Below are 24,065 nucleotides of genomic sequence, written 5' to 3' on the forward strand. Positions count from 1 at the left end.
CTTTAATGAAATCTTTGGGAAGAGGATCTTTCCGAAAGGAAGGTAAAGACTGACTTTTCAGAATTTTCTTTGCTGTCTAAGTATTAGTCCATAAAATCTTCTTGTGACCTTGTGCAAAAAGCAGAAGCTTTCTACAAAGATCATTTTTAGCTTAAACTTGGATTTTTTTCCAGATATGTAATAATTGGCACCACAGTTTTTGCCTTGAAATAGTGCATAGGAAATCTGAATAGCAAGAGGTCTGGTCTAGAAAGGTTGTTTATTGTAATTTAGAACCAGCCTTCAATGGTAGAAAGAATGTGAAACTGTAATTTATACAGGTCCAAATTTAAACTTTATTCCCAAACTTGGTGGGGAGGTAGTTTTAAGAATGGCTGTAATTTCAGTAATAAATAAAGGAAACAATTTTAGATTAACCCACAAAGAGAATTTTTAAGAACTCAGTCCATCTTTTAAAAAAAAATGGTAATTTTTTAGAGGGGATGTTCATTCTACAGCCATACACATCAAAAATTCTGTGTTTACCATCTTACATTATTTTTTATTCAAATTATCTTTTAAAGAAATGAAATTCTTTTTGAACCTGATATTTTAAACTTATACCATGTGTTTGCATGTTTATGGCATGATTTTTAAGGTTCATTGCATGCTGTGAAATGTTCTTCTACGAAGCAGATTTTTAGGTGTAAACCATGTGATGAAGGCTAAAACTTACCTATCATCAAAATAATTATACGCCCCAAATGCTGAAGGCTTGTATTCTGTAAGATAGGATTGGTTCCAGATTTTCACACTCACATATCATACACATACATATATACTCATTTTTGAGCCTCTGAAGTTAAACATCACACAAGGCTGCCTATTTTCAGCAGCATGGGTAACATTAGATGCCTGTTTTATGTTCCTTTGTTTTTTTTAATGTCAGGAAATCTTGAAAATCAGTCTCCTTTTAAAGTACTTTTTATTGCTATTGATAAGCTAATATGTGTTAAAACATATGTAAGTTATTAAACTAGTAGAATGGGGAAATGTCACATGGCTCGCACCTGTAATCCCAGCACTTTGGGAGGCCAAGGCGGGAGGATTGCTTGGAGTTCTAAGACTAGCCTGGGCAACAAAGTAAGACCCCCATGTCTACAAAAAATAAAAAAAAGTTAGCCTGGCACAGAGGCGTGTGCCTGTGGTCCCAGCTACATGGAAGGCTTAGGTGGGAGAATCTCTGGATCCCAGGAGGTCAAGGCTGCAGTGAGCCATGTTCGTGCTACTGCACTCCAGCCTTGGCAATAGAGCGAGACCCTGTCTCACCAAAAAAAAAAGAAAGAAAAAAAAATATGATTTTATGGTATAATTAAAGGAATTTGTTACAAATATGAATGCAGAATATTAATAATTTGTTGAAATACTGTTTATCCTTATTTAGAAGCATGACTTCAAAATCAATATGCTTGAATTTTAAGTTAGTCTCAGCAGCAATATTTGCAGTTCTTATTCCTTACCTCTTAATGATTTTTTAATTATTCACTTTTACTAGCTTACTGCTCCAATTCCAACTTATCAGCTACAGTATTTAATATGTATCTGGCTCCTCCCAGTTGGAGTTTGCATAAAATGGGACTTCTGTCTTGAGAAAGTTGTTTTTTTACCAATTTCAAATATTCCATAATAGGAAGGGAGACTTATCAAAATCTAGTCCTCCAAAGCCACCTAAAAACCTAATGCATTTTAGTAGGACTGTTAGAGGGAAAAATTCTTTCATTGGATGGCACCCTAAAACTTATAACTAAGAAAGTAGCTCCCACTATATGCTGAAGGAATGTACTGCCCACTTCAGAACAACAACAGAAGGTCTGGCAGGGATAGTTTTTTTGTTTGTTTTTTGAGATGGAGTCTCGCTCTGTCACCCAGGCTGGAGTGCAATGGCGTGACCTCGGCTCACTACAACCTCTGCCTCCCAGATTCAAGTGATTCTCCTGCCTCAGCCTCCTGAATAGCTGGGATTATAGACACCCGCCACCACATCCAGCTAATTTTTCTATTTTGAGTAGAGATGGGGTTTCACCATATTGACCAGGCTGGTCTCGAACTCCTGACCTTGTGATCCACCCAGCTTGGCCTCCCAAAGTGCTGGGATTACAGGCGTGAGCCACTGCACCCAGCCAGAGATATTCTTAAAAAGAAAAAAATCTCAAAGTAGTCTAGAAAAAATGGTCTCCTGAGACGTGAGGTGAGTCTGGCTTAGTCTGAGCTGCAACATTAGTGCCACAGCAGCTAGCCCAAGCTGTTGTTCAGTGTGTCTATCACGGCCTTCTCTTCAGTCCTTACCACCTCAGTGGGTACAGAGCTGTGGAAAATCTGCCAGAAATCATCTGCTATTTTCATCTCATCCAGACACAATCAGTAATACTTTTAGCAGTGGAGATAAGATGTACCTGCCAGGCTTAGCCTCAAAATATAAAGTTATTAGCTGACAAAATCTGACACTGTTAGGTGAGTCAGTATTCATCTCCTGTCCTTCTGAAGTAAGCCTTTTAGCTGCTGAGTCCTCAGTTCTCAGCTTCAGCAAAAAGACCAAAGGATGGAATGAAAGGAAGATTAGTCTGCCACTGACTATTCCCTCAGAGTCGTAGGCATCTTACTGAGGAAGACTGTCTTATCGTGGTGGTTCTTTTCCATGTCTGAGGACTTCCATTAGTACTACTGGGATCCCTTTGTTTACATGCTCAGCACCCACCTGTATGGCATCAACTCTTCATATTCTTGCAGAGTGTGTGATTTTGGGAGCACGTTTTTGTAACTCTTGCCAGCTGTCTCCAAGAGTTAATCTCCAGCTTTTATTTTCCCCTGGTCACAACCATACATCCTCCTAACTGATCATGAATAAGAAATAATGTGGTTTTACATTCTGGAATCAATTCCCCCCCCTCCCTCCCCGCCTTGTTTTTTGTCTCTTTCAACTTTCCAGAAGTTTGTCTATCTTTTTTTTCATTCGCATAAGTTAAAAAGAAAAAAATCTCAAAGTAGTCTAGAAAAAATGGTCTCCTGAGACATGAGGTGAGTCTGGCTTAGTCTGAGCTGCAACATTAGTGCCACAGCAACTAGCCCAAGCTGTTGTTCAGTGTGTTTTAGGCTCCTGATAATGGAGGCTACATGGCCAAACTTACAAAGTGATCACAGACACACTTGTTGATCAGCAATTTTGTACCACCGTGTAGAATTCATGAGGTCAGCTGCTTTCAAAAACATTTGCTTTTCATTATTCCATTTGTTTATTGCAGAGAATAGAATTATTCTGATAAATGTAGGTCTTTTCACGACCTCCACAGAACATTCAGATGACATTTTTGTTATAATGGAACTTTATCCTAATGGGCAGAATCCTAATTGTAGGGTTTAAATATATCACTTTTCCTCCAAGTATTTAGAAAAGGGTTCAATATGCTTTTTCTATAAAGGGCCAGAGAGTAAATATTTTCAGCTTTGTAGGCTATATAGTCTCTGTCACAACTACTTAACTCTGACAATATAATATGAAAGCAGCTATAGACAATATGAAAACAGATGGGCATGGATGTATTCCAATAAAATTTTATTTACAAAAACAAGCTCCTTTATTTACAAAAACACAGGTCAAGATTTGGCTACAGGCCAGACCTTGGGAATTCCTGATTTATAACATAAATTGGCACCCCAGCAGATATAATGGGGCTAGCATGTTTTTCTTTTTCTTGGAGCCTATAACATTTGGCTTATGTTCATGAGTAGTTTGAGAGTTTTGTTGAAGTAATTGTAATACTTGAGGCGAGCCAAGACACACTGATAGTGGAAGAGTAAGAGTTGATGGCAGGATAAAAGTGGTACAGGCCAGGCATGTAGTTCACACCTGTGATCTCAGCACTTTGGGAGGCCAAGCTGGGTGGATTGCTAGAAGCAGGAGTTTGAAACCAACCTAGACAACAAAGTGAGAACCTGTGTCTACAAAAAAAAATTTTAATTAAGTGAGCATGGTGCCATACACCAGTGGTCCCAGCTACTCAGAAGGAGGCTGAGCCAAGAGGATTGCTTGAGCTCAGAAGTTTGAGGCTGTAGTGAGCTATGATCATACCACTGCACTTGAGCCTGGACAACAGAGTGAGACCCTGTCTCTTAAAAAATATATATATATATATAAATTTATTTATATGTATAATATATATTTAGATTAGATAGATAGATAGATAGATAGATAGATAGATAGATAGATAGATAGATAGATAGATAGATAGATTAGATAGATAGAGGTACAGACAGGTCAGCTCCCAGTCTGCAGTACAGACAAGTCAGTGATCAAGGTTGCTAGCAGTGTAAAGTTTACTCGGACACAGTAACCATTTGGCCAAGCATTTCCTTGTCCTCATTAGTATTTGATATTGATATGTCATTTAAATTTTAAAACACGAAATCAAGAGTTTTTAAAACTATTGAAATGTCAGCATTTGGCTTTAGTTTTGTTCCCATTTATTTAGCTAAGGCTAAACTTTTAGAATAAACTACTGAGAAGAAAAATTTTTTAGTAGAAAACTGAAAATAAAAGGAATCACGAATTTTAGCAATGTATGGTGGCTTACACCTGTAATCCCAGCACTTTGGGAGGCTAAGGTGGAACTATTGCTTCAGCCTAGGAGTTCAAGACCAGCCTGGGCAACATGGGGAGACCTCATCTTAGCCATATGTGGTGGCTCATGCCTATAATCCCAGGTACTTGCGAGGAAGAGGTGAGAGGATCACTTGTTCCAGGAGTTCAAGGCTGCAGTGATCCGTGATCACACTACCACACTTCATCCTGAGTGACAGAGTGAGATTCTGTATCAATTTTAAAAAAAGAGAGAATCATGAATTTCATTTGAGCATTTCAAAGAGCTCTCTGCAGTATAAAGTTTGTGTACATCCCATCGATTTATGGCTGTAATACCTAAGTACCTAGGCCCAACAAGATAACTCCATCGAAGTACCTTTCTCTTTAATGAAAAGTACTGTTATTTCTCAATCAGACAGTAACTTCAACTTCAAACCAAAACTAAATGAAATTCGAAGCATTTTGTACTAATGGAAACTTGATGCAGATCTAAAACAGTTTATTATTCATGACATAGGATAAAATTTTATCTGTGAGATCTTTTGATTTCATTGTTACAAGTCCTGATAAAATTTAATCCAGGCATTTCTCTTAGTTTTTGGTATTGCTTGGGTTTTTTGTTGTTAAGTGGTGGTTAAAGAAGTGACATATTCTTGTATGAGAGCATAGTAAATAATGTTAAATTATAAAATGTAAGTCTGCCATATACAATCATTTAAAAATATAAATCATATCTGTTTTCTGAATTTTAAAGCAGTTAGAGAAACTATATGTTTCTTAGTTACAGGAGACTTAAGACTAAGTAAAGACTGATAGGCAAATAGGGTAATATTTTATTCAAAATTATCTTGGCATTTTTGTCATTTATCAAAATAAATTTGAAATCATTTTAATCTTCCATTTGGACAGTATTTAATTTTAGTAAAGGGGTTTGTAATACAGTAGAAGTTGTGTGTCTATGTTTCAACTGAGTAGAAGGATTTTACTTTTAACCACTCTTTTACTCTTTCCAAGTAATTTTTCCTAAATGGGCAATTTTTAAAATTTTTATTTTTATTAAGACTACATTATAGTGCTTTTTAAGGCTTTTGGTAACATTTTAAAATTCACAATTGTTCAAAATGGCAACTTTTTTTAAATTTGAAAAACGTAGAGGTGATACATTTATGGAAATATTTAAAAGGAACCATAACAAATGTAATACTACCAAGTTTCTAGTAAAACCTCTCTTCAGATAAATCAAAATCTTGGAGTAGGCAGTATATAAAGATCCTTTAACCAATCTGTAAATTAATAGTGATTAATTTAAATCATTAGTATTCAGTGAATAGTACAAATTGAACAAATTATTAGAATAGAATTCAAAATCAAGAGGAATTCATACTGTTTTTCAGTTTGTCCCTTAATTCACAAGACCTCTTATTAATCAACTAATTAGATTTAACATTTTTCCATTGTGAGTGCTAAAGCCATTGGCCAAATTAAATGGAAACAAGTCCATTGTTGGGTGCTCCCAGAAAAGTAAGGCCATACATAGATTGCGAAGATTGAGTATGCAGGATGGTGTCATTTAATGGCATGGGCCTTTTATTCTGAACTGGAGCTCTTCATAATCATTGAAACATAGAGGGTAGCAGGCCTTGGGGTTTGCCTTGCCCTGCTACTCCCCCAACAGCCGCAGCCTGTCAGCTGTATGCTAACGAGGTGAACAATTAAACTGAGTCCTATCTGGCTGGCCCCACAGGCTCTAGGCTCAGACAAAGAACTGTTTATACACCTGTTGTATGTGTAGACAGAGCCATTTGAATGTGGAGCTGCAGATTAAAGGGAAGACTTGGGAGCCCAGGAGAGCAAGGGTTAAAGAGAACTATAAGAACTGTGAAAGTCAAATTCTCCAGAAAATATATGAGGGCCATTTGCAAGGGGAATCAAGTTACAAAGAAAAAGTTCCTGCTAACTTCATTAACATGAAAAACTCCAGACTTCAAGCCTTCTTCTAGTCTGAGGCCTTTTTTTTAAAGGCTTATATTTTTGCTGTGTGTGCCAATTAAATTTTTTCTTTTGTAAACTATGTTTAAGTTCATGTGAGAAAATACTTAGTTTGTATTATTCTATAGTGTAAAAATATTTGCTGGTGTTTCTGTTGCAAAACAAATCTAGCACCCTTTCTGATTTTCCTTAAGGGAAAAGTAAAATTTCTAAGATTTATTATTTAGATAATGATCAGACATTTTTTTAACAGTTGAGTTTTTAAAAAATCAAAGAATTATTTATACTGATGAAGTAAAAGGAAATCAGAATTCAGCAGATGCATCATCACTTAGATAAGTGAAAATTCAATTTGTTACTGTCAGTAGTATTGCCTTACATAGCTATAAAATGTCTCACATGTGTAACATACACTAAGTATACATATGTTTAAAATTTAAATTTTAGAAGGCTATTTCCTTTTAAATTACTTGATGTGATAGTTCAAAATGTTATGTAAAAACAGAATTAGCACATATTGCCAGGGATCATCGAAGTTTCAAGTCCACATTATTATAAATACAAATACACCTCAGCTTTTACTTTAACTTACAATTATTTCCCCAGCCCATCAAAATTCTCCTAGATGTATTTAATCTTTAGAGTAGGCCTTATCTTCCAAGGTTCCAAAGAATTTGCAGCCATATATTGTGTTTGCCCATATCTATTTTTATAAAATGGGATTTTGAACTTCCTTTCCTCTTAGATCACTGAGTACTTCATAGTAAGAAAGCACCCTCGTTCGTTAAGAATAAACAAGACCATGATACCCTTGAAACAGAATTTCTTGAAACATTTTAAAAATAATTTGCTCTCTTAAATACAATTTTCACAGTCCATTTCTTTGCTGATTGTTAGGTTGAGTACTTCAGATTCTTCTCAAGTTTTTTAGGGGAACAACTAAATACTGAAACTTTCTGAAAGTGGGAAGTGGGATGGAAGTCTGCCATAGTTTCTGTGGTCCCTTCCCAGCTTTAAGATTTTGTGATTCCAGTACATGGTGAAATTGTGTGGTTTAGGAAAAGGGTGTAGTGGATGCATGATTATTACCTAAGGGAGTAGTGACACAAATAGTGCTCAGCAATGACCAATCCTAAAATCGTTTTAAAAGTAACTATTGAATTAAATTTTAAAATCCACTAAATGGGCTTCTTAAAAATAAAGATGAGAATAAGTGTAAAACACAAACATTTCTTAGAAAGTATGGTGGAAGAACGAATCTATTCTAATTAGATCTACTACCAAATGACCTGTATTACCTAAAATTTTGCTTTGGTTCCTTTTGTTTAGCTCACAGAAAAACCAAAGGATAGACTCGCATAGGGGTATTTGTTCCTCTTAGGGTAAAATCATACAAAGTCATGGAAGATAAAAGCTATATTAATTACTCAAGAGGGATTCAAAGCTTGGCAGTTTACTAGGATTGAAGGATTTATTGAAAAACAGTGGTTCTCATGTATAACTCCAGGCAATAAACCTATTTAATTAAAAACTTAATCTTCTAGTTGACACGTCTGCTACTATTCTAATAAAAACTTCATCTGTAACAAGTTTTTCTATGTATATTAATATTGCAATAGCTGACTGTTTGATGGTGTTTGCATGCTTTAGCTTTTCTGTTTCAGGTTAACTGTGACTCATATAAGTTTGATTAAAGCTGAAAATAAAAATACATGCCAATTTTGGTGCCTAGCAATGCACAACTTTTGTTTAGTTCTTTTGTTGTTGTTGTTTGTTTTTTTGTTTGTTCGTTTTGTTTTGTTTTTGAGACAGAGTCTTGCTCTGTTGCCCAGGCTGGAGTTCAGTGGCGCAATCTTGCTCACTGCAAGCTCCGCCTCCCAGGTTCACACCATCCTCCTGCCTCAGCCTCCCAAGTAGCTGGGACTACAGGCACCTGCTACCATGCGCAGCTAATTTTTTGTATTTTTAGTAGAGATAAGGTTTCACCATGTTAGCTAGGATGGTCTTGATTTCCTAACCTTGTGATCCGCCTGCCTCTGCCTCCCAGAGTGCTGGGATTACAGGTGTGAGCCACCGCGCCCGGCCTAAATTCTTTTAATTTTGTATTGCTTTTGTTGCTCTTTCAAAAATTTTGAAGGGAGACAGAGAAAAAATAAGATACTATATATGATAGAGGGGCACACTTAGATAAATACTACTATTGCTTGGAATGTAGAAGTATTTTGTTCAATGCCAGTTCATGCATACTTTAATGTATTTAGGTATTATATGAAATAGATTTTCCGACTGATTATATAGGATTATTAATAGACCCTATGATGTGTAGTGCATTGTGACTTATAGAATGCTTTATCAGCTCATTTGTTTCTCACAAACACCCTCTGTGGGATTTAAAATTTACAAATTAGAAGTTTCATCTTTAAAAAACAGTATGTGTTCTTTTGATTTAAAAGCAGTACTACTGTGAAGTATTAATATTTTGAAATTCTCCCCAAAAACCAGAATAATGACATCCAGAAAAAGTTGCTGAAATCAGATGAGTGATACTGTTTTCTCTATTAAACCAAGTAGAATAATTTGGACAGTTATTGCCCCTGAACTATCTTGATCATTTTTTTATTTTTGGGTTTTTGTGGATTTTCTTTAACTTTAGGTTGGAACTCATCGGGAAGACTCTGTCAGTCTCAATGGCAATCATTCAGTCCTGTCTAGTACAGTCACTACTTCAAGCACAGACCTGAACCATAAAACACAAGAAAATTATAGAGGTAACTATATTGTTGGTTTTCAGATTTAATGCAGACAGAGATATCATTTGAAACACTCTCACCTTTCTCACAGCTGGATTGACATCTGTGAATCAAAAGTCATTTAGGTGAGGGAATTCCAGATAGTACTGTGGAGAGCAGACATTTAGGGTTCCAACTGGCCCACCTAGGTTGACAATTACAGATACTTATTGGTGAATAGATCCACCTATAGACTATTGTTCAGTATTTACCAGTTATCTTTTACCTCTTCCTGTTCTGTCATGTCCCTCTTCCTCAGACATTTTCCCTCATGAATGTGTCTTCATGGTCCCTAGAGGCAGTGACAGATATTTCTGACTATACTGAGAGCTCTGAATGATGGAAGCTGTTGTTTTAGAGATTATCGTTTGATTGAAGAGACATACAGTTTCGATAAAAAACAAACTTGATCACTGCTCCAATAGAGCTTACAAATAAATGTGAAGATAGAGCACTTAAAAGTGCAAATAAGATCACCAAAATAAAGTTCTCCCAGTTACATTTAACCATGATGCCTATTTTACTGTGTATCCAGGAAGATGTTAAGCTTATGTCCTTTACCTCTGCAGCATCTTAGAAGTTAGTTTCTAAAATCCATTGTTTCTCATCCTTGTTCTTTTGTTAAATAGTGCCTGAAAGTGAGCATTAGACTGGTCATAGGGGTCAGACTTGTTCTTTTAAATATAAATGCTGTTAAAAAGCACAAGGATGTGGACATATTCTTTTCAGCTCTAAATAGTATACTTCCTACATCTTCAAACCTCCATCCTAACCCTGTAACTTCTAAGGATATTCACCAGCTAGAAAGCTTTTTATTGTCTTAGCTCTAATTCATAAATGCATCTCGTCTTTTATCTTTCCTTTGCCTCTTTGTTAGGTGGCTTGCAGAGTCAGTCTGGAACTGTTGTTACAACAGAAATCAAGACTGAAAACAAAGAAAAGGATGAAAACCTTCATGAACCTCCTTCATCAGATGACATGAAGTCAGATGATGAATCCTCCCAAAAAGACATCAAGGTTTCATCTAGAGGCAGAACAAGGTATTTGTTAGCATCCAGGTTTTAAATTTTACTCATTTTCCATAGGTAAAAATACTTGAGAAGTTGGGTGTCATGCATTTATTAACTGCCAGCTATGTTCTAGATATCGTGTTAGGATTTTTGTGTATCTTGTCTCAATCACCACATCATCCCTATAAAAGAGAAGTATATGAAGGTTTGATTTCAAAATTATGTTTTCCTTCATACTACACCATTTGAGGGACTATGTATAAAATATAATTATATCTCTTCGCTCAAGTTGCTTAGTCTGTTAGACAAGTAGAAGGTAAAATAGCTAAAAGAAGTTAAATTGTGTGTTACGGACATTTAGATTTTATCAATTAGTATTTGAATATGGTCAGGTGTCACTTAACGGGATATATTCTAAGAAATGCATTGCTAGGCAATTTCATCATTGTGCAAACATACAGTATACTTTCACAAACCTAACCTGTTCCTAGGCTGTGTACCTGTATACCATGTTACTGAACTGAGTGCTATAGGCAATTGTAACACAATGGTAAGAATTTATGTATCTAAACACCTAAAAGGCACAATAAAAATAAAAGATAAAAAATGGTACACCTGTATAGGGCACTTATCTTGAATAGAGCTTGCAGGACTCGAAATTGCTCTGGGTGATTCAATGAGCAGGTGGTGAGTGAATGTGAAGGCCTAGGACATTTCTGTACACTATTGTAGACTTTACAGACACTGTACATTTAGGCTATATTTCATTTATTAAAACATATTTCTCTTCGATAGTAAATTAACCTTAGCTTACTGTATGTCTTTTACTTTAAAAACTTTTACATTATTTTTAACTTTTTAACTCTTGTAGTGATAGCTTAAAACACAAACACATTATATAGCGATACAAAAATATTTTCTTTAAGTTCTTTTGTAAGCTTTTTTTGTTTTTTTGGTTTTTTTTGTTTTGTTTTGAGATGGAGTCTTGCTCTGTCACCCAGGCTGGAATGCAGTGGCATCATCTCAGATCACTGCAACCCCCGCCTCCTGGGTTCAAATGATTCTCCTGCCTCAGCCTACCAAGTAGCTGGGATTACAGGTACCCCTCACCACTGCAGGCTAATTTTTGTAGTTTTAGTAGAGACGGGGTTTCACCATGTTGGCCAGGCAAGTCTGGAACTCCTGACCGCAAGTGATCTGCCTACCTCAGCCTCCCAAAATGCTGGGATTACAGGCATGAGCGACCGTACCCGGCCTTTGTAAGCTTTTTTCTATTTAAATTTTTTTTTTTTACTTTTCAAACTTTTTTGTTAAAAAGTAAGACACAAACACACATGTTAGCCTAGGCCTCCACAAGGTCAAGATCATTAATATCACTGTCTTCCACCTCCACATCTTGTCCCACTGAACATCTTCACAGGCAGTAACATGCAGGAAGCTGTCATCTCCTATGGTAACAAAGCCCTCTTCTGGAATACCTCCTAAAGGACCTGCCTTCAGGTCTTACAGTTAACCTTTTCTTTTTTTGTTGTTTTTTTGAGATGGAGTCTCGCTGTTGTCACCCAGGCTGGAGTGCAGTGGCACAATCTCAGCTCACTGCAGCCTCCGCCTCGCGGGTTCAAGCAGTTCTCTTGCCTCAGCCTCCAGAGTAGCTGGGACTACAGGTGCCTGCCACCACGCCCGGTGAATTTTTGTATTTTTAGTAGAGATGGAATTTCGCCACGTTGGCCAGACTGGTCTCGAACTCCTGACCTCCAGTGATCTGCTTGCCTTGGCCTCCCTAAGTGCTGGGATTACAGACGTGGGCCACCGCACCCAGCCAACTTTTTTTTTAAGTTAGAAGTATACCCTAATGATAAAAAGTATAGTATAGTATAGTATAGTATAAATACATAAACCAATAACATAACTAGTTATTATTATCAAGTACAGCAGGTCCTCAAAAAACATCATTCTGTGAAATGATGAGAAAAAAAATTGATTCCTAGCTGGAGCCTCTTTCATTGTAGAGTTTGCACATTCTTCCCACGTCTCCTCATGTGGGTTTTCTCTGAGTACTCCAGTTTCTTCCTTCACCCCGAAAATGTGCATTAGGTTGATTAATGTGTCTAAATTGTCCCAGTATGAGAGAGTGTGGGTGTGTGTGAGAGTGTGCCCTGCAATGAAATGGCATCCTGTCCAGGGTAGTTTCTGCCTTGCTCCCTGAGCTGCTGGGATAGGCTCCAGCCTCCCACTGACCCTGAACTGGAATAATTGGGTAAATAATAATCTTACTTATTTTTATGAGTCTTTCTTAAATGTATGAATAGTTCACATTTATTTCATTGTTTAATATTAGAAGTGTACTTTGGTCTTTATTTAGAAGTTTGGTGGTATTTTGTCACCAGAAATGTACTCTAGGAACTTACCTCTTATTTATATCAATTAACCTATGATAAAACTGGTTTTATTGTATGTCATTTTGCATGAAGTTGCAGTTTCCAAGAACTGATCAGTGACATTGAGGACTTGCTGTAGTGTATACTGTACTTCATTGCATGCTTTTATACAACTGGCAGCACAGTATGTTTGTTTATATCAGCACCTATACAAACAATGTATTACATGACTAATGTGCTGCAGCCTTACCACAGCTACATTACTAGATAGTAGACATTTTTTAGCTCCAATATAATAAGACCACTGTCATATATGTAGTCCTTCATTGACCAGAATGTTATTATGGGCTCATAACTGTATATTAATATAAGGGCTAAATATATGGTAAGACTGATTTAATTAAACAAGGGGTCTGCAAATTATGGCCCATGGGCCTACCCAGCTCACTGCCTATTTTTGTTTTTGTTTTTATTATTTTATTTTATTTGTGTGTGTGTGTGTGTGTCTGTGTGTGTGTGTGTGTGCGCGCACGCGCATGTGTATTTTAAGACAGGGTCTCGCTGTCACCCAGGCTGGAATGCCATGGTGTGATCTTGGCTCACTGCAGCCTCAGCCTCCCAAGTGGCTGGGATAACAGGCAGGCGCCATGCCTGGCTAATTTTTGTATTTTTAGTAGAGACAGGGTTTCACCATATTTTCCAGGCTGTTTTCAAACTCCTGGCCTCAAGTGATCTGCTCACCTCGTCCTCCCAAAGTGCTGGGATTACAGGTGTGAGCCACTGCGCCCGGGTGCTGCCTGTTTTTATAAAGTTTTATTAGAACACCACCATGCCCCATTCATTTACCCATTGTCTGTGACTGTTTTCATACTGCATTGCCAGACTAGAATAGTTGCCACAGAGACTATATGGCCCACCAAAGCTGAGAATATTTACCATCGGTCCTTCTCAAAAAATGTTTTTAACAAACATTTAAATAGTAATTTGAGAAAAGTATGAAAAAGGAAGTATTCTAGACAGAATGATGTCATGGAGTTTTCTAGAAAATGGACTTGACCTTGCTTTGAAGTGTGAATACAGACACATAGTACATTAGTTTCAAGTGATTTCCAGATTTTTCCTTCAAATTTTTCTTCCAGTTCTACATTAAAATTAGATGAGTTAGGCCAGGCACAGTGGCTCATGCCTATAATCCCAGCACTTTGGGTGGCTAAGGCAGGAGGATCACTTGAGACCAGAAGTTCAAGACCAGCCTGGGCTACATAGCTAGATTCTGTCTCTACAAAAAGTTATAAAAACCAGCGGGGCATGGTGGCAAACGCCCGTAGTCCCAGCTACTTGGGAGGGTAAGGCAGGAAGATTGCTTGAGTTCAGAAGTTTGAGGCTGTAGTGAGCCGTGATCATGCCACTGCGCTCTAGCCTGGCTCACACAGAAATGCTGTCTCTAAAAAAAAATACTTTTTTTGATGAAAATTTAAAAGTTAGATCATTTAGTATATTTGTGGTACACCCTATTTCTTGGCATACATACTCATTTATCAATGATATGTATATATGTTATACAGATTAAAAACATCGTTCTTTGTGGTGAATTATGGTGCAATGAGGATAGTAGATAAAACTAAAAGAAGCAGAATGGTCCTTTCTGTCATTCACGTACTTAAAACGGGTCCTTTTGCTCTTTTGACATTCTCACTGTTTTCAACACCTAAACATTTATCTTGGGAAAAAGGAAATCTTATGATGTTAATGTTGTTACTTTAATATGCATTGTACTCAACTCTCAGGGGCATAAGGAAGGAAAAACTGTGTCAAGGAATTCAGAGACCACTCTATGGAGGCATCTTAACTCTTACGTAGTTTTTATTCAAATAGAATTTTAAGGGAAACAATTTACATCTTTCCTCCGTATTCATCATCTTATAGATCAGGAATCAGCAAACTTTCTTTATAAAGGCCCAAATAGTGACTATTTTGGGCTTTATTGGACATACAGTCTCTGTCACAGCTACTCACCTCTGCCATCATAGCACAAAAGTAGCCAAAGTCAAATGGGTATCGCTGTTCCAATAAAATTTTACTTACAAATACGGATGACCAGCTCATAGATCAGTTTGCTGACCCATATTATAGGTCATCAGAAATTAGGAGGCAGCATAATAGGTTAGTAATAGTCCATAATAATGAATAGGTTAATAACATGACCCTTGGACAAAATAAGGGTTTGAATTCTGGTTCCATTGCATACTTGCCAAGTGACTGTGGGCAAGTCTTTGAGCTCAGTTTCTTCTTCTCTAAAAACAGACTTTCTGTTACAGGATTCTTGTAGGAATAACCTGAAAATGATGCATGTAAAACCCTTTGCACACTGTATAGCACACAGTAAGCACTCAATAACGATACTATATCTACTGTTACAGTGGTAATGTTATGGTGGTAATTTTAAGTGTATAGTGTAGGCTTGCTTCCATGGAGCACTGACCTGACATCTCATCATTATACTGCCACCAATTAGCTATGTGATCCTAGGTCTTGAAGTGGTTCTCAGCCCTGCTGCACAGACCCTGGAACATTTTAGAAATACAGGTGCCTAGGCCCCAACCCAAACTCACTAAATTAGTGAGTCTAGCATCCCTGGTAGTGAGATCTGGAAAGCTGTGTTTTTTAAGTGCTCCTGGAGATTCTAGTGAGTGGCTATCTGTGGACACCATTGGGCTCATTGATCTTTAAAAGCCCTTTTGAAGTCAAAGAACCAGTGATTTTCTTTTGTCAAAAGAATGCATTTATATAATTCTTAGTGATTAGCAGGTAAGATATTACATACTTTTTAGAGACAGGGTCTCTGTCTGTCACCCAGGCTAGAGTGCAGTGGACAATAACCTCAAACTGCTGGACTCAGGCAGTTCCCCCATGCCCGCCTCAGCTTCCCAAACCACTTAGTTTACAAGCACGAGCCACCATGCCTGGCCTGTGTACTTATTCTTTTATTAGAATACTCAGGGTATTAAAGAAGAGGTAAAAATGTCTGATATTTTTGCACATTATTTCAAGGTTCTGAGAAGCCATGGTCAGTAATTTATATCTGAATCATAAATAGAACTTTCTATAAGCTGTTACAGAGCATCTCCCTCATATTTTTTTCTGATTATGTAGTCTATTTTCATTACAGAAATTTAGAAAATACAGAAAAGTATACACAGAAATCACAAGAAACCCCACTATTCAGAATTAACCACTGTTTACTTTTTTTTTTCCCCTGATAAGTTCTAATTTGATTTCACTGTGGTCTGAGAGACAGTTTGTTGTGATTTCTATTCTTTTACATTTGCTGAGGAGTGTTTTACTTCCAATTATGTGGTCAATTTTAGAATAAGTGCGATGTAGTGCTGAGAAGAATGTATATTCTGTTGATTTGTGGTGGAGAGTTCTGTAGATGACTGTTAAGTCCACTTGGTCCAGAGCTGAGTTCAAGTCCTGGATATCCTTGTTAATTTTCTGTGTCATTGATCTAATATTGACAGTGGGGTGTTAAAGTCTCACGTTATTATTGTGTGGGAGTGTAAGTCTCTTTGTAGGTCTGTAAGAACTTTATGAATCTGGGTGCTCCTGTATTGGGTGTGTATATATTTAGGATAGTTAGCTCTTCTTGTTGCATTGATCCCTTTACCATTATGTAATGGCTTTCTTTGTCTCTTTTTATCTTTGTTGGTTGAAAGTCTGTTTTATCAGAGACCAGGATTACAACCCCTGCTTGCTTTTTTTTTTTTTTTTTCGTTCTGTTTGCTTGGTAGATCTTCCTCCATCCCTTTATTTTGAGCCTGTGTGTGTCTTTGCACGTGACGTGGGTCTCCTGAGTACAGCACATTGATGGGTCTTGACTCTGTCCAATTTGTCAGTCTCTGTCTTTTAATTGGGGCATTTAGCCCATTTACATTTAAGGTTAATATTGCTATGTGTTAATTTGATCCTGTCATTATGATACTACTGGTTATTTTGCCCATTAATTGATGCAGTTTCTTCATAGCGTTAATGGTCTTTACAATTTGGCACGTTTTTGCAGTGGCTGGTACCGGTCGTTTCTTTCCATGTTTAGTGCTTCCTTCAGGAGCTCTTGTAAGGCAGGCCTGGTGGTGACAAAATCTCTCAGCATTTGCTTGTCTGTAAAGGATTTTATTTCTCCTTCACTTATGAAGCTTAGTTTGGCTGGATATGAAATTCTGGGTTGAAAATTCTTTTCTTTAAGAATGTTGAATATTGGTCCCCACTCTCTTCTGGCCTGTAGGGTTTCTGCTGAGAGATCCGCTGTTAGTCTGATGGGCTTCCCTTTGTGGGTAATCTGACCTTGCTGTCTGGCTGCCCTTAACATTTTTTCCTTCATTTCAACCTTGGTGACTCTGACAATTATGTGTCTTGGAGTTGCTCTTCTTGAGGAGTATCTTTGTGGTGGTCTCTGTATTTCCTGAATTTGAATGTTGGCCTGCCTTGCTAGGTTGGGGAAGTTCTCCTGGATAATATCCTGAAGAGTGTTGTCTAACTTGGTTCCATTCTCCCCATCACTTTCAGGTACATCAATCAAACATAGATTTGGTCTTTTAACGTAGTCCCATATTTCTTGGAGGCTTTGTTCATTTGTTTTCACTCTTTTTTCTCTAATCTTGTCTTCTCGCTTTATTTCATTAATTTGATCTTCAATCACTGATATCCTTTCATCTGCTTGATCGAATCAGCTATTGAAGCTTGTGTATGCTTCACGAAGTTCTCGTACTGTGGTTTTCAGCTCCATCAGGTCATTTAAGGTCCTCTCTACACTGGTTATTCTGTTTAGCCATTCGTCTAGCCTTTTTTCGAAGTTTTTTGCTTCCTTACAGTGGGTTAGAACATGCTGCTTTAGCCTGGAGAAGTTTGTTGTCACTGACCTTCTGAAGCCTGCTTCTTTCAGCTTGTCAGACTCATTCTCCATCCAGTTTTGCTCCCTTGTTGATGAAGAGTTGTGTCCCTTTGGAGGAGAAATAGCGTTCTGGCTTTTGGAATTTTCAACCTTTCTGCTCTGGCTGGGTAGATAAAACCCCACAAAGATAAGGTTTTATCTGCCTTTGGTTTTTGATGTTGGTGACCTACAAATGGGGTTTTGGTGTGGATGTCCTTTTCGTTGATGTTGATGCTATTCCTTTCTGTTTGTTAGTTTTCCTTCTGACAGACCAGCCCCTTAGCTGCAGGTCTGTTGGGAGTTTGCTGGAGGTCCACTGCAGACCTTGTTTGCCTGGGTATCACCAGCAGAGGCTGCAGAACAGCAAATATTACTGCCTGATCCTTTCTCTGAAAGTTTCGTCCCACAGGGGCACCCGCCTATGTGAGGTGTCTTTCGGTCCCTCCTGGGAGGTGTCTCCCAGTCAGGCTACATGGGGGTCAGGGACTCACTTGAGGAGGCAATCTGTCCATTATCGGAGCTCGAATGCCATGCTGGGAGAACCACTGTTCTCTTCAGAGCTGTCAGGCAGGGCTGTTTAAGTCTGGAGAAGCTGTCTGCTGCTTTTTGTTCAGATACGCCCTGCCCCACAGGTGGAATCTAGAGAGGCAGTAGGCCTTGCTGGGCTGCAGTGAGCTCCACCCAGTTCGAGCTTCCCTGCCACTTTGTTTACACTGTGAGCATAGAACTGCCTACTCAAGCCTCAGCATGGCAGATGCCCTTTCTCCGGCCAAACTTAAGCATCCCAGGTCAATCTCAGACTGCTGTGCTAGCAACAAGCAAGGATCCGTGGGCCTGGGACCCACTGTGCCAGGCACGGGAGGGAATCTCCTGGTCTGCTCGTTGCAAAGACCATGGGAAAAGCACAGTGTTTGGGCAGAAGTGTACTGCTGCTCCAGGTACAGTCACTCATGGCTTCCCTTGGCTAGGAAAGGGTAATCCCCCAACTCCTTGCGCTTCCTGGGTGAGGTGATGCCCCGCCCTGCTTCAGCTCACCCTCCATGGGCTGCACCCACTGTCCAGCCATTCCCAATGAGATGAACCAGGTACCTCAGTTGGAAATGCAGAAATCACCCATCTTCTGCATCAATCTTGCTGGGAGCTGTAGACCAGAGCTCTTCTTATTCGGCCATCTTGGAAGTGACCCACCTCAACAATGTATTTTTTTAAAGTGTTGTGTTTTTGTTTTGGATCAACTTTATTGAGGCTTAATACACATGTAATAATAAAATTCACTAATTTTAAATATATAGTCTGTATGTATGTTAAAATGTGTATATTTTGTCATTTTGACAAGTGTAAAAGTTATATAACAGCCACCATATTCATAATGTTGAATATTTTCACCACCTCAAAAAATGTCCTTATTCCCCTTGGTAGTGAGTCCCTTTCCTCAATCCCATGGTCCTTGGCAGCCATTGATCTGCTTTCTGTTACCATAGTTTTGTCTTTTCTAGAAGTTTACGTAAATGGAATTGTAGAGTATGTATGTGATCTTTCATGACTGGCTTTTTTTACTTAGCATAATCTGCAGCTTGATTTTAGAAACTACATAACGGTGCATTGTCTGAATGTACTATGATTTATTTAACCTATTTCCTATTATTAGATCCCAGTATGTTGCTAATGTAAATAATTCTGTGATCATCTCCTTTTACATAAATTTCTATGTGCATCTCTAATTATATCCTTAGGATGAATTTCCAAAGTTGGAATTGCTGATCAAGAGGTAATAAACATTAAGGCTCTGGATTCATTTTGCCAATTTGCCCTTCAAAAAATTGTGTCTTTTCTCCCGTGTTTTATAATCATCACCACTTATGATAATCTCTCTCTAGAACAAAAAAATAGCCATTTTCTGAGATACTTCTCTCAATCTGTATCTTAAGCTTTCCTTCTTTCTTCTTACCAGGTAACCGCCAGAGTATATTTAAGAGCATAAGCTAAGTAAATTATACATTCATGTACTAGGAGGGCTTTCAAACTGTAATGTGTGTATCAGTCATCTGGGGAACATGTTAAAATGCAGCTTCTAATTCAGTAAGATGGGAGTAGAACCTGAGAGATTCTACTCCAGTATTTTTAATAAGCTCCCAGTAATACTGATGCTGCTGATTTGTGGATCACATTTTGTGTAGCAAGCTGCTGGTATATTATGTAGTTGTTGATCTTATATTTATGAAGAGTTTCTGGAGAAATCTTTATGCTATAATGTGCAATGAAAAATGCACTTCAGAGTGTGTGTATGTGTTATATTTCAACTATATGACTGCATATGTGCATTGAAGAAAAATTGGAAAGGAATATACAGTCATGTTAACTGCACCTATTACAACTGTTTACAAAATTTATAGGTAGTTTTCATATCCATCTTTACACTTTATAGTTGTGCACCATCAGCATATCTTACTTTATAGGGAACCTAATAGACTTTGTCGTTACTTTATTTTCTAGCAGTACTAATGAAGATGAGGATTTGAATCCTGAACAGAAGATAGAAAGGGAGAAGGAGAGGCGGATGGCTAACAATGCCAGAGAACGCTTACGCGTGCGGGATATTAATGAAGCATTCAAAGAGCTTGGCCGAATGTGTCAGCTTCACTTGAAGAGTGAAAAACCCCAAACAAAACTCCTTATTCTTCATCAAGCTGTGGCAGTCATCCTTAGTCTAGAACAGCAAGTCAGAGGTAAGTAGGTTCAGCCGAGATGTATAACTGTTCCGCTTCAGATGGGCAGACATTTCTGTTTATAGTTGCTCTTCTGCTTGGGGAAGTTGTTTGTTATTTCTCCCAGTACTTCTGCTGCTGTATCATCAGGGTCGTTTTTCTTGTATTCTCACCTCTGTCTCACTGTATTACCCAGTATCTGTGGGCTCAGTGTTCTCGACCATTAGAGAGTAATTCTGTGCAACAAAGCAGAGAACAAACAGCCTCTACCTGCTGCTCAGCAGTAGTGCTTTGTGTCCCTTTGCTCTGGTTGCTTCTGATCTCTCAACCATCAAATTTACCTGCCTGGACCTGCCCTCCTCCCTGCTCTTTATGTGTTTCCTACTTCTCTGTATTCATTTTCTTGCCTGGTCTACTGTAGAGTATCTACCATGCCCTACTGGTTAATAGGATGCCTTGTCATGGTCCCTTCTGCCTTTGCCAGATACCTTTACACCCATATAAATAAGGTCTCAGGGCTTCTTTGTTGACCCCAGACCAGGAACACCAAAAACTTTTTGGGCTAACATACATTGGCATGCCTGTGTGTCCTTAAGGGCAAAACAGCTCACCCACTGCTGACTCACTTTCATTTTTCAGGAAGTTTGTTGCAGCCTTGAAGAACCTTTGAAACTTCATTTGTTCAATGTGTATTTATTGCATACCTCCTGTGTTCCAACCAGCTATGTCCTAGACCCTGGGTTATCAAATAATAGAAACTTCTTGTCTTTAAGAGGTTTTACCATCAAGCTTGAGTTTCTCCATATACTTACATATTGTCTTAAAATATCCTAAGCCTTTTTGCAAGGAATTCATAGATGTGGCCCTAGGTTCCAGATCTGACCACTAGTCTCTCTGAGAGGAATTCTTTTGATTTTGTGTGAAGAAGGTTCAAAAAAGAATAGGGTGGGCAGATGCTTGAAAACTACAGCCATGGAGCCTCAGCATAGATTGCAGAACGGGTACTCTTTCTTAGGAAAACCAGAGTTAGAGAACTTAAACAAACTTGCAGAAATATATACAGTAGTAGTTAATTCATCCACTTCCCTCCAATATATTTAATGAATAAGAATGAGGGATAGATCATTTTGTGTATAATCAACCTAACGTTAAAAATGGGTACTTGCTCCTCTTCTCCCAAGGTCCTTGAAATATCTGTGGAGTATAAATGTTAATGAAACCTAATCTTCAAAGAGTTATAGACTCCCTTGGGATATCCATAAGGAGGCAGATTGTTACCCACTCACCTGTGGCAGAAGCAGTGGTTCCTTGAACTACTGATACCTCCTGTCACTTTACCAATGTTTTTCTTTTTTTTTCTTGAATTGTGTCTGACACTCTTTGTCTCTGAAGGCAGCAAGGCACCTATGTTCAGTAGTTGAAGTACACTCATCCTCCTCCTCTTCAGCCCAGGATATCTTCTACCCTGACCTCACCCAGCCATTTATTGTTAAAGCCACTGCCTCCATCTCAGCTGTGAAAATCTTACTGTCTGGTCAACAGGAGTACCAGAATTTATTCTAATACACAGCATCTTTTCCTCCTGTAGTGCATTAGAATCAGAATGCAGTCATTTGTGTTTTAAAAAACTTTTTTTTTTAAACACAGAGATACCTACTTCAGATCTAAGCCATTAAAACGAGAAATACTTCTGTGTTTGAAAAACACAAACATAAATAAATAAAACATAAATTCTACCATGCCTAGATGGACCTTATTCATTTGTAACATTGGAATTTGCGGTGGTTCCATGCAGGCACCTAGAACAGAAAAGCTGAGTCTGAGGAAAGATCTATCATCTAGGCTTTCTTACTACTGACTTTCTGGTCTGTTATGGGTACTGACTATTTCATACAGTTCTGCAAAGCTCTGTCTAAGGAGTCTTTGATGAGAGTTTGAACAGATTTCAAATACACTGAACTGTAACTTCGTTAGGGATTGCTTTGATATTCAGAAAAGCCTACTTCTCCCCTGCCTTCAGGCTGGGCTTGAAGCCTTGTCTTAGGACTTTACATAAAAGCCCAGGGATCTTTGTAAGACATGTATGTATGTATGTAGGTAGGTATGTATGTATGTATGTATAGATGGTCTCATTGTTGTCCAGGCTGGTCTTGAAATCCTGGCCTTAAGCATCTATAGGCTTGAGCCACCATGCCTGGGCTCAGGCTCCTTGAAGGACACTATGGTGGCTGTCATATAGGGTTTAGAACCCTTCATACAGGCCACAGTACCTGTGCCTTGTCTTTGGCAACACCTTCAGAGTTTTGTATAGCCACTGTCTTTTCCTTGATTTACCTATAGTTTTGAGTTATTTTGGTGACTTGATCACTTTTGAGAGCCTCTTCATCCCTACAGGGACCCTCCTTCGCAGTCCCTGATCCAGCACTTTCTATAAAATCAGCTTTTGTTTACATGACCTATTTGGGCATCCTCTGCACTCGGGCTTCCCTTCTGGTTTGGGATGATGCTTCAAGACTGTATCTGATTGTGACCCAACCTGTCACAATCCCTGGATAAGTGGTTTTACCAGGAGGCAAGCTGACCCAGGTCTAGCAGTTCATCCCAGAGAAGAGTGAGAAGAGTGGCTTCTCTTCTAAGCCTCAGATTGTGCCAGAGCATTTTTTGTGCCTTGTTGCCCCACCTGTCAAACCCTAAGTCCCCACTGCCAATTTAAGCTTTTCCATTTTCCTGACTACGTTATTTGTACCTTTGCCATTTTTATTAAACAAATGACCTTCAAGTTTGTACTGTCGGCATTACTCAGGACTCAGTGGTTAAACATTTCCTCCTCTCAAGCTCTTTCACAGGTCAGCTCAGTCAGCTCACTGTTCTTTTGATAATTTAGTGATAAGAGAACTATTAGATTTTCAGTTTCCTGTTCTCCAAGTGAGTTTGAAGATAAATGGTCTAGGACAGTGGTTTTGAAATCTGGCTGGTCCCAGAAGCACCTTAAGCTTTTCTTTTCTCAAACAGTTCCAAACCTTGCCCCCAGGGGATTCTGGTGCAATGAGATGGTTAAATGTGGTAGACTTAGCATATGCAGTGATGATACTACAGTCTTTCCTACATCCCCACTAACATAAATAAAAATGGCATTTATTTTAACCCGCAATGACAAATGAGAGGGGAGACCATAGCAGATGAAATAGCAAAAGCTGCATGTAGGATAGAAAGTCGATGGAATAGTGGTACTTATTTGTTTCTAAGTACCAAAGAATACATGTCTCAAGAATGGTAAGATCTAATCTTATGCTAAACACATTGATTTCTTAAATGCTCTGAAGTTAAAATACATAATCATGAAATTTCAGGGCATTAGGGTAAAAACAATATTCTAAAGCTTCTGGAGATAAAATATAAATAGCTTACAGATAAAGAAACAAGAATCAAAATATCATCAGCATTCTGGACAGTAGTACTGGATTCCAGGAGATAATGGAGCAGTACCTTCAAATTTCTGAGGAAAATAATTTCAACCTAGAATTCTTTTTTTTGAGACAGAGTCTCGCCCTGTCACCCAGGCTAGAGTGCAGTGGTGTGACCTTGGCTCACTGCATCCTCTGCCCTCTGAGTTCAAGTGATTCTCCTGCCTCAGCCTCCTCCATAGCTGGGA

The 24,065-nt window shown here is 38.4% G+C and overlaps 1 protein-coding gene across 8 annotated transcripts in view; it reads left to right on the top strand.

Annotated features, from left to right (window-relative positions):
- LOC116268515 (transcription factor 12) overlaps positions 1-24,065 on the top strand; it is a 254,290-nt gene that overhangs the window by 217,948 nt on the left and 12,277 nt on the right. For 5 of the 8 annotated variants that reach the window (XM_031668625.1, XM_031668628.1, XM_031668627.1 and 2 more), the window contains 3 exons: positions 9,258-9,372; positions 10,271-10,433; positions 20,202-20,434. In XM_031668625.1, the coding sequence (XP_031524485.1) occupies positions 9,258-9,372; positions 10,271-10,433; positions 20,202-20,434 (511 nt within the window). The remainder of the gene's footprint in view (positions 1-9,257; positions 9,373-10,270; positions 10,434-20,201; positions 20,435-24,065) is intronic. The other 3 variants (XM_031668626.1, XM_031668629.1, XM_031668632.1) reach the window with 1 other exon arrangement.

The sequence above is a fragment of the Papio anubis genome, chromosome 7, assembly GCF_008728515.1.
Source record: "Papio anubis isolate 15944 chromosome 7, Panubis1.0, whole genome shotgun sequence".
NCBI lineage: Eukaryota > Metazoa > Chordata > Mammalia > Primates > Cercopithecidae > Papio > Papio anubis.